The sequence below is a fragment of the Phycodurus eques genome, chromosome 8 (genome assembly GCF_024500275.1).
Source record: "Phycodurus eques isolate BA_2022a chromosome 8, UOR_Pequ_1.1, whole genome shotgun sequence".
In the NCBI taxonomy this organism is placed as follows: domain Eukaryota; kingdom Metazoa; phylum Chordata; class Actinopteri; order Syngnathiformes; family Syngnathidae; genus Phycodurus; species Phycodurus eques.
In genome coordinates, this window is record NC_084532.1 from 1,430,598 (window position 1) to 1,442,619 (window position 12,022).

The 12,022-nt window shown below is 41.1% G+C and overlaps 1 protein-coding gene across 3 annotated transcripts in view; it reads left to right on the forward strand.

The window, feature by feature from the left end:
• Positions 1-12,022, forward strand: part of trmt1l (tRNA methyltransferase 1-like) — a 90,297-nt gene that overhangs the window by 9,530 nt on the left and 68,745 nt on the right. For all 3 annotated transcript variants that reach the window (XM_061683477.1, XM_061683478.1, XM_061683479.1), the window contains one exon: positions 8,897-8,961. In XM_061683477.1, the coding sequence (XP_061539461.1) occupies positions 8,897-8,961 (65 nt within the window). The remainder of the gene's footprint in view (positions 1-8,896; positions 8,962-12,022) is intronic.

The window sequence follows — 12,022 nt, forward strand, 5'->3', positions numbered from 1 at the left end:
TCTACCGTCTTGAAGTGTACGTGGAGGTAAATGGACAGTCGGGGAATGAAACCACTCGACTGATGTCTCAAAATGGTGAGCAGAAGTGTGCTAACAGACAGCCACTTATCTCAACAAAGAGGACGGATGTGGACTGTGGAAACGGTAATGGACCATCCAGCAGTTCTCCCTGGAATTTACCGGGAGCAAAGCCCAAAGATATGTGACACCATCTAAAAGGGAGGACACAACACCAGCAGATTACCGAGGAATCCGGGTGGCCTGCGTTGCGGGCTGCTTCAACGCAGGGTGAGCGGCCGTGGACGGTCGTTACAGCGAAGGGCAAGAAAAAAAGGACGCGAGTCAATGCAAAACATTGACATCAGACTTACAAATGGATTTTTGCCACTTTTACAAGACCCTCGTGAAGAATGCTCATCCCCCACCACCCTTGAAAGGTATGAAACTAAATCCTACAAGAAAAAAATGGCAACCCAAACATTAATAGATGGTGATGGAGCTGTCAAGGATGTGAAACATTTTTGCAGTGAGAAGAACCCCAAAGTACTGTGTTTTACCAATGACATGGTGTCTGATATCTCTAAAAAAAAAAATCATGGAGATCACTAATCAGCACCCAACTGGGAAACGTCATTATACACACAGGGGCCCTGGATGTTCTCAAGCAGCAATCAGAGGTACTGAAGCGAGATTTCATTGATCTCCTCAGAAAAGTGCAATGTTTGGATGCTGAGGTTTTTATGAGTGGACCTCTCCCACGATTTTGAGATGAACAATTCTCTAGGCTCAGTCAATTAAATAAGTGGCTCAAAAAAGTGTGTATGGCACCCTCCGTGAGTTTCATTGAAAATGTCTGCATTTTCTTGGGGTGCGCAGACATCTTTACAAGGCAGACGATTTCTGTCTAAATAGACAAGGGGTTAAGTTATTGGCTGCCAACATTTTTTACTGTGTACATCATTCAGCGACCCAGAAAGAAAATACTGGCCTTGGTGATGCAGTTGTTCCCAAACAATCAGAGGAACAGGAGATATGGAGACATGAGGCGCAGACGGATTCAGCTATGTCATCCAAACAATCGGAGAAGCGAATAACAAATGAGAAGAGCCAGCACGTTGAATCTCCCGCACCCCTCCCTGCCCCATTGGAGCAAAGCCCAACGCAAAACTCACTCTCTACAAGCCTAAATTCTCTGTTAGGTGTGACGGACAGGATGAAGACTATTGTCAATATTGGAATCCAACGCACACCACGCCAAGATTTTCTTCCCATCCCCCTCGCCTGAAACCACCATCCACTAAGATGCGAAGGGCCCCTCCTCGTCCCATGAAGAATCTTGTATGCGAATCTGACTGATATCTGCGGGTCTTTTCCAGAATAAGTGAGACCCCTATGGAGATCAAAGATCATTTTTCATCCCTGTAATTACAAGGGACAGAAAGTTGGTCAAAGAAATATGGCACAAAAAAAGTAGAACTACAAACTTAATGAGGATAAAATGTCAATCTATCAAACCATTGTCTCCAGTTATCGCTGCGAGACTAGCTCTTTTCAAGATCAGGTCACTGGGTAATAAATCAATGTTGATTAATGACATCATTGCAACCTATGATCTGGACTTTTTGGTACTAAATGAAACGTGGTTAACAGAAAGTAGCTGTAATACCATTTTAAATGAGGCAACACCAGCAAATTTTAATTTTATGAACAAGTGTCGAATAGGGAAACAAGCTGGTGGGATTGCTGTTATTTTTAAGTCATTATTTCAGTGTAAAGAAATTATACTGGGTGATTTTAGCTCTTTGAATATCTTTGTTTTTTAGGTAAAGATGACCCAAAGGTTATTGTTTTAATAATTTATAGGCCTCCAAGATACAAGAGAAAATGTATGGAGGACTTTTCAGAACTGCTGTCAGTTATTTGTACTGACGACAACTATTTTGTCATAACGGGAGACTTTAACAATAACATGGAATAAAATCTGAAGAACTCTCTGCTATACTAGACACATTTGACCTCTCTCAACATATTAAGAGTCCAACCCACACTCAAGGTCACATCTTAGGCCTGGTCATCTCTAAGGATGTTGAAATTCTATCAATTGACATTCAGAATATGGCTATTTCTGACCATTTTTGTGTATTCTTTGAATTACGGATTCTTCCAAAAGTTAATACAACCTCTGTCTATTCTGAAAAGGTACATAAATGAGAGGACCACACACTGTGCTACAAACTGTGAATGCTGAGAAAGTTGAATTTTTGATCATTTAAATTTCAAATGTCATGAATGCTGTCGCTCCTATTAAAACTCAGACAATCTTGAGGCGACCTAAAACACCGTAGAGGAGCACAATGATGGTAAAGACTTGTAAATCAAAGTGTAGGAAAGCAGAACGTAAGTGGAGAAAAACTAAACTCCAAATTGACGATGACCTCGACAGACAAAGTCTTTGTAATTTTAACCAAGAGTTAATCAGGGTAAGACAACACTTTTCTGAAATCATCAGGAAGAACTTCAATAATACTCACATTCTTGTTTGCTGTGGTTGACAAGCTCACAACCCCCCCCCCCCCCCTAATCAGATAGCTCCAGAACTCCTAACAGCAGATAAATGCAATGAATTTGCTTATTATTTTAGTGAAAAAATACAATCCATCAGGTAAAATATTGGCACTAATCAGCAAAATGATACTACATCTGAAGCCACTTAGGAAAAACTCCATTACCATGTCAGAATTTGATAGAGTTGATGAGAAAACAGTTCAGCAGCTGAAACCATTAACGAGCTGTCTTGACTCAATACCATCTGACTTTTTCAAAGCTATTGCGAAGTCTGTGCTAGCTGATTTGCAGCAAATAATCAATTGCGCACTTCAGTCAGGTGAGTTTCCTAAAGCTCTTAAAGTAGCTATCATTAAGCCTCTGCTAAAAAAATAGAGCGCTGGACGCGTCCATATTAGCAAGCTATAGACCCAATCTCAAATCTCCCTTTCATAGCCAAGATTGTTGAGAAAGTTATTTTTCATCAAGTCAGCAATTTCTTGAACTTAAATTGACTTTTTGACAAATTTCAATCAGGGTTCCGAACTCATGACAGTATAGAATCTGCTCTTATCAAAGTGCTGAATGATATAAGATTTAATACTGACTCGGGAAAGGTGTCAATTCTGGTTTTGTTGGATCTCAGTGCTGTTTTTGATACGGTAGATTTAATATCCTCCTGAACAGATTGGAAACGTGGGTCGGACTAAATGGAACAGTCCTTAAATGGTTCAGGTCCTAACCGGAGGAAAGGAGTTATTTTGTTACCATTCGAAGTGTTCAATCTCATCGAATGGTAATGACCTATGGAGTGCCTCAAGGGTCAGTTCTTGGACCCCTCCTATTCAACCTGTATATGCTACCCTTGGGTCAAATTCTTCTGAACTTTAATTTTGACTATCATAGCAGATGACACCGTTATCTACCAGTGTCTCCAGATGACTACAGTTCAATTACGGTGTTGGGTCTCTGTCTAAAACAGATAAATATCTGGATGAGCCAAAATTTTCTTAAATTAAACCACAACAAAACTGAGAGATTTTTTGGCAATAAAGAAAAGAGAATTGCTGTTAGTAAATACCTGGAGTCACTCTTTAAAAACTAAAGACCAAGTCGGAAACCTTGGTGTTCTGATAGATTCCGACCTGACTTTCAACAGTCCTATCAAATCAATTACTAAAACTGCCTTTTAACATCTGAAGAACATATCCAGAGTGAAGGCTTGCATGTGTCAAGCAGACCAGGAGAAGCAAATCCATGCTTTTATCTCAAGTAGACTTGACTATTGTAATGGTCTTCTGACTGGACTCCCGAAAAAGAGCATTCAACAGCTGCACCTCATTCAGAATGCTGCAGCTCGGGTTCTGACCAGAACAAAGAGGTCAGAGCATGTTACTCCAATTCTAAAGTCTTTACACTGCCTTCCAGTCAGCTTGAGAATAGATTTTAAAGTTCTGTTCCTGGTCTATAAATCACTAAACGGTTTAAGTCCTGAATCATCATCATCTTTTCCTTTCGGATTGTCCCGTGAGGGGTCACCACAGCGCGTCATCCTTTTCCATTTAAGCCTATCTCCTGCATCTTCCTCTCGAACACCAACTGCCATCATGTCTTCCCTCACGACATCCATCAACCTTCTCTTTGGTCTTCCTCGAGCACTCTGGCCTGGCAGCTCCATCCTCATCATCCTTCTACCATTATCCTCACTATTTGTCCTCTGGATGTGTCCAAACCATTGAAGTCTGCTCTCTCTAACTTTGTCTCCAAAACATCGAACCTTGGCTGTCCCTCTGATGAGCTCATTTCTAATTTTATCCACCCTGGTCACTCCGAGAGCGAACCTCAACATCTTCATTTCCGCCACCTCCAACTCTGCTTCCTCCTTGCCTCTTCAGTGCCACTGTCTCTAATCTGTACATCATGGCTGGCCTCACCACCGTTTTATAAACTTCACCCTTCATCCGAGCAGAGACTCTTCTGTCACATAAAGCCTCTCCTCTATCATCTCAGTGTCCCACTTCTTCTTAGCTAACCTTTTTCCTTGTATGATTTCCTGTACTGTGAGGTTCCACCACCATGTCTCCTTCTCTCCTTTCCTGCCAGAAAATACACCAAGTACTCTCCTGCCTGCCTCTCTGATCACCTTGGCTGCAGTGGTCCAGTCTTCTGGAAGCTCCCCCCGTCCACCGACAGCCTGTCTCACCTTTTCCCGAAAAGCTGCACAACACTCGTCCTGTCTCAGCTTCCCCCACAAGGTTCTCTTCTCTGCCTTTATCTTTCTAATTTTCCTCCCCACCACCAGAGTCATCTTACACACCACCATCCTATGCTGTCTAGCCACACTCTCCCATACCACTACCTTACAGTTGGTAACCTCCTTCAGATTACATCGTCTGCACAAGATGTAATCCACCTGCATGCTTCTACCTCCGCTCTTGTAGGTCACCCTATGTTCGTGCCTCTTCTGGGAAAAAAAGTGTTCACTACTGCCATTTGCATCCTTGTTGCAAAGTCTACCACCATCTGTCCCTCCAAGTTCCTTTCCTGGATGCTGTACTTACCCATCACTTCTTCATCACCCCTATTACCTTCACCAACATGTCCATTACAATCTGCACCAATCACGACTCTCTCTCTGTCTGGGATGCTCAGAGCTACTTCGTCTCGCTCCTTCCAGGATTTATCTTTCACCTGTAGGTCACATCCTACCTGTGGGGCATAGCCACGAATCACATTACACATAACACCCTTAATTTCAAATTTCAGCCTCATCACTCGATCTGATACTCTTTTCACCTCCAAGACATTCTTAGCCAACTCTTCTTTTAAAATAACCCCGACTCCATTTCTCATCCCATCTACACCATGGTAAAATAATTTAAACCCTGCCCCTAAACTTCTGGCCTGATTGCTTTTCCACCTGGTCTCCTGGACACACAATATATCAACCTTTCTCCTCATCATAATGTCAACCAACTCCCAAGATTTTCCTGTCATAGTCCCAACTTTCAAAGTCCCCACATTCAGTTCTAGGCTCTGTGCTTTCCTCTTTGCTTTCTGCCGAAGAACCCTCTTTCCACCTTCTTCTTCTTCTTCTTTGACTTCGACCCACAGTAGCTGAATTTCCAACGGCGCCCTGCAGGTTGACGGTGCCGGTCGTTGTTAACCCGGGCCATGACCGATATTTGTTTGGCGAGGTTTTAAGCCGGATGCCCTTCCTGACGCAACCCACTGCATTTATCCAGGCTTGGGACCGGCCTACAGTTTGCTCTGACTTGTGCCCCCCATAGGGCTGCATTGGGTTAAGTCCTGAATACGTGAATGAAATGCTAATGGAATATAAACCCAGTAGGGCTCTGCGATAGACAGACTCAGGTCAGATAATGGAGCACAGAGTCCAAAGCAAAGATGGTGAAGCAGCATTTAGCTATAATGCTCCACACAATTGGAAGAAGTTGCCAACAGAAGTGTCGTCAGCCCCAAGTGTGCATGTTTTTAAGTCCAGGAAAAAAGTCAAGGATAATGATAATTATTTTTTCCACCCATGCTTTTTTAGAGCATTTCCACTTTTAAATTATATTTCTTGCACTGTATGCTGTTTTAATTGTATTTTTATTTCATAAGTTTTTTTTCATTGTTTTAAATGTTTATAAGCTGTTTATTTCTTTGTTTTTAAATGCTCTTCATCATGTAAGGGACATTGAGTTACTTTGTGTATGAAATGCGCTATATAAATAAATTTGCTTTGCTTTATATTGTCTATGGAACTTATTACCGGTACCGGACCCCTCCACCCAGCGCCCCCCACGGAAAGCATAGGGGGCCCAACCACCAACAGGGCCCAACACAGCTGACACCCGAAAAAAAAAGGTCACAGACCGCCAAAAGCGAGCCCATGTTAAGCACCCACTGCGAGGAATAATATATGTATATATATATATATATATAAAACATAAATAAAAACAGAATACAATGATTTGCAAATAATGTTCAACCTATATTTAATTGAATACACTACTATTTAATGTTCAAACTGATGAACTTCATTGTTTTTAGCAAATAGTCATTAACTTAGAATTTTATGGCTGCAACACGTTCCAAAAAAGCTGGGACAGGTGGTAAAAAAGAGTGAGAAAGTTGAGGAATGCTCATCAAACACCAGTTTGGAACATCCCACAGGTGAACAGGCTCATTGGGAACAGGTGGGTGCCATGATTGAGTAGAAAAGGAGTTTCCCTGAATTGCTCAGTCATTCACAAGCAAAGATGGAGGGAGGTTCACCTCTTTGTGAACAAGTGCGTGACCAAGTAGTCGAACAGTTTAAGGACAATATTCCTCAACGTACAATTGCAAGGAATTTAGGGATTTCATCATCTACGGTCCATAATATCATCAAAATGTTCAGAATCTGGAGAAATCCCTGCATGGAAGCGGCAAGGCCGAAAACCAACAATGAATGCCCGTGACCTTCGATCCCTCAGGCGGCACTGCGTCAAAAACTGACATCAATGTGTAAAGGATACCACCGCATGGGCTCAGGAACACTTCCGAAAACCAATGTCCGTATATAAAATATAAAATATAGTTCGGTGCGACATCCGTAAGTGCAACTTGAAACTCCACTACGCAACGAAAAAGCCATTTATCAGCAACACTGAGAAACGCTGCCGGCTTCTCTGGGCACAAGCTCATCTAAGATGGACTGATGCAAAGTGAAAAAGTGTTCTGTGGTCCGACGAGTCCAAATTGTTTCTGGAAATTGTGGACATCGTGTCCTCCGGGACAAATACGAAAAGAATCATCCGGACTGTTTAAAAGCCAGCATCTGTGATGGTATGGGGCGTATAGGGCTGTGTTAGTGCCAATGGCATGGGTAACTTACACATCTGTGAAGGCACCATTAATGCTGAAAGGTAGATACAGGTTTTGGAGAAACATATGCTGCCATCCAAGCAACGTCTTTTTCATGGACGCCCCTGCTTATTTCAGCAAGACAATGCCAAACCACATTCTGCACGTGTTGGAACAGGGTGGCTTCGTAGTATAAGAGTGCAGGTACTAGACTGGTCTGCCTGCAGTCGAGACCTGTCTCCCATTGAAAATGTGTGGCGCATTATGAAGCGTAAAATATGACAACGGAGACCCCGGACTGTTGAACAGCTGAAGCTGTACATTGAGCAATAATAGGAAAGAATTCCACCTACAAAGCTTCAACAATTAGTGTCCTCAGTTCCCAAACGTTTGTTGAATGTTGTTCAAAGAAAAGGTGATGTAACACAGTGGTAAACATGTAAACATCTTTTTTGGAACGTGTTGCAGCCATAAAATTCTAAGTTAATTATTATTTGTTAAAAACAATAAAAGTTTATCAGTTTCAACATTAAATATCTTGTCTTTGTAGTGTATTCAATTCAATATAGCTTGAACATGATTTGCAAATCATTGTATTCTGTTTTTATTTCTGTTTAACACAACGTCCCAGCTTCATTGGAATTGGGGTTGTAGATGAAGATCGGGCTATGTTTTATGACCAATTCATGCAAAAAATTTAAGAAATTCCAAAGTGTTTGCATACCTTTTCCTTCCACTGTGTAGACGTGATACTGGCCAAATAAAATTTTTGGACAACAGGAGAAGTACTACTTGTGGGAAAAAAAGTAATAGCTGATATCATGTTATTAGTGAGCCATTATGTCTGCTTCGGTAGAAAGTCTATATTTATTTCACTGTTAGAAACACAGTCGTAGCTTGTCTCAAATGGTAATTTCAGGACGGTGTTATTTATATATTAACATTACAATTTGACAAAGATGGGTGGCATTTATTAATCTGATATCCTATTGGAAGGATTGCCTCCTCTGGCAGCCAATCTTCATAGGCATGCTTTGCATATCCTTCCACCTCCAAGGAAATCTGTGGTTTTTCATTACCCCCAAAAATCACTTTTTTTTTTTTTTTTTTTTTTTTTGTTTTTGTTTTGTTTTTTGTTTTTTTTGGATGGATGGATGGATGCAAAATTCGGGGCAGGTTACTGACTACTTGCACCAACTATGAGAGGGGGAGAAGTCTTTTCACTTTTGGCTATACACTAACTAACCCTGCACCTGTCTATGATGACTTAAAAAAATCAACTCATACCGCAGCAGTGGTATAATAGCGGTTTTCAAAACTTGACCTTTTTAAAACCGCGGTATTGTGTGAAACTGGTGACTGGCCCATGCCTAATTTGTCCGCACAAAAGCGGTTTACCCATGTCAGTGCTGCTCAGGCAATTGGGTGATTTCATTCGGCAAGTTGATTGCCATTACAGACGTGTGCTCTCTTCTCGCTTATGCTTCTTTATTTTTATTAGGTCAGAAGATGTGCATCTGCCACTTGCCCTGTAGACACCCGAAACCAAGTCAGAGTGGAGATCAGGTGAGCCATACGAAACACAAAATACAGGACCAATACTTTCAATGGTTTTCCATTTCAGACTTCTATCTGTTTACGCCAAGGAACGTGTGCAATACAAACCAGGAGTTTTCCTTTGTAAGACAATTGATTACAAATGAATTGTGCAAGAATGAACTCAAATGGAAAGAAATTCAGAGAATTAAATCCGAAATCAAATTAAATTGTGGTGGCACGGTAGCCGACTGGTTAGCACATCTGCCTCACAGTTCTGACCTGGGTTCAAACCCGGGCTCGCCGGTGCGGCGTTTGCAAGTCCTCCCCGTGTCTGCATGGGTTTTCTTTGGGTACTCCGGTTTCCTCCCACATCCCAAAAACATGCATGGTAGATTCATTGAAGACTAAATTGCCCGTAGGTGTGAAAATGAGTGTGAATGGTTTGTTTATATGTGCCCTGTGATTGGCTGGCGACCAGTTAAGGGTGTACACCGCCTCTCGCCCACCATCATCATCATCATCGCCATTGTTTCGGAGTGCACTAAATACAACTATGGGTGTGAAAGCACTCCGTGTATGACTTTTACTCTCAATGGGAAACAAATATCTCGACATGTTGCGGAAAAGTGGCTTTTGAGTGTTTATCTAAGAAGAAGTTTTATTTCCAGAACTTATTCTGATTATTATATATTTGCTTATGGATATTAAAGTTCGGGTAAACCTGGGTAAAGTGCAACATTATATTACATTAAAAAATATATATATATATATTTTATATATAATATATATATATATATATTTTTAAACATTTCTCAGTGAACACAATAACTCTTTCCTGAATTTTTATGATGGTTAAATTCACATATGGTTGAATTAGGGCTGAGCAATTATGGAAAAAAAAAACAACCAAAAAAAACAATTAATTTAACTTTCAATTTGGTTTAGCATGATTGTCCCACCTTTCACCTTAGTTTATTCTGTAAATAATTGTTTAATTTCAAAACATGTAACTGAAATGACCATGCAAAGATGCACAATTAAGGGTTATTTATTTAAATAGTGGAATTGAAAACACAGCTAGAATGAAAATGTTTTGTAATTACAAAAAAAAAAAACATTCTTAAAAAAAGGGGAGTTCTATTCCTTGAAAGCAAAATAAATAATTTAGGTACTGCAGTATTAATGAAGAAAACAACTTTCACCTTGGGGAAAAAGGAAATTTTTATACAGTATTTATAACTACACCCCCGGGAACTACCCTGAGAATGCCCGATCTCGGAAGTACTTGGATGGGAGACCATCTCGGAATGCCAGGTGCTGGGGTTGGGCAGTAGGCCAATCACCTGCTCCCGCAAAAGCTACGGATTACAGCGTAATTGCGGCCTAACGTGCCTTATTGCACTGAGAGCTCAGGGCAAGAAAAGAAAAAAAGATTTATAACTAGAATGTTAAAAGCTTTATAGTATATAACTTTTGGTGCCTCCCCGAAGCTTTTTACTATGTTTTGAAGGACATGCGTCATTTCCGTACCATCATTTCCCATGCGCCACCAACTGGGCCAGCGCAGCAAATGAATAGGGAATTCACTAAATATAAAAAAATAAGATACTGCCAAGTACAGCAAGATGTTAGAGGAGCTGAATGGCTTGATCAGCATTGTGTCATCCCCTCTCGTAGTGGCTTGGGTGAAAATTACTTTTTTGACGAAACAAGTTGTGGATTGCAGCATTAGGTTTCCTTATACAATAGAAAAGATAAGACTGCATCTTTTGCGAACAAAAGAAACATTCCCTTGTCAAAATAGAAAAAAACAAAGTCTCTTGTAGGCAACTATGTAGTTATTTGATTTCAAATTTGTGAATTTGAGCACTGCAGTTTGGGAAATCTTCGCGATGGTACCGTGTAGCTTCAGTCGCCACTTAACACAACTGCCCATCACAGTTAAAGAAGCCACGTGACATCATTGACTCACAAATGAACCTTACTGTCACCACAAATGTCCACTTTCCGCATTGTTTTAAGTGGCATTCGATTATATAAAACAAATGTAAAATTAACACTTACTCATCCCAACTTTGTAGATGCGAAGATGCCCAAATGCATTTGATAAAATGTCAGCCTAATTGTGCGACTGACCTTAGAAATAGCTGGTTGGTTAGGCGTAGTAACCAGGAGCCAGTGTAATGAAGTCATTTTGGTATCAAATACCGCCCCAAATCGAACAGCAAAATATGTGTTCAAACTAAAAGAGTCAAGGATTGATGGAAACAGTAACTATTTCATCTCAATCCTTCTCCGTTTACGATTCGTTGGTACATGTATGCACCCATTTTCATGTCATCATTGAGGAGCTATAAGACTTCCACATCGGCTATGTCAGAGGTCCCTCGATTTAAGCTAGCCAGTGGAACTCCCTTGATGCTTAATCGTTGCACCTTGATGCACATTTAAAGGGGACATATTTTGCCAAACCAACTTTTTCTAGTGTTTTGGATGTAATATTGTCTCTGTGGCGCCTCAGTAAACATGAAAGATGAATTAAAACGCTCTACACATTCCTGAGTTCCAAATGTTTTTCCGCCGGGAGGCCTGAAATCAGGCCATTAGAATTTCTCGAGCTTATCCACTGTACGACACTAGCGAAGAAATCGCCTTCTCTTTCCGCTCCCATGCCAGCGCTGCCAACATAACAAACGTGCGCTTTCACAAGTGGGTCTTCGACATGGAGGCAATCAATCAGAGGAAAGGGGGTGGTCTTTGCCAAATATAGACAAAGTGGATACAAAAAGTGGTCAGACCAGTCGCTGTTCGAGGGGGCTTTTCTGGACCCTCTCATGACAAAACCAAGGTGTTTTTTTAAAAATACAAAGTCCATGAAGGTCTTAAAGAGCCAGAATATGGGACCTTTAAGACTACTCGGACGGAGTGAAAACTACTTTCGGGAACGTTGCAATAAGGAGAAATGAGATGAGCCACACGGCGCTTGTATGTAGCGGACTGGATGGGACAGTGTCACATGGCCACGACTTCTGTTGGTCTTTGGCGACACCTGGCTGCCTGTCGTAAAATACACAACCAGACGTGTATT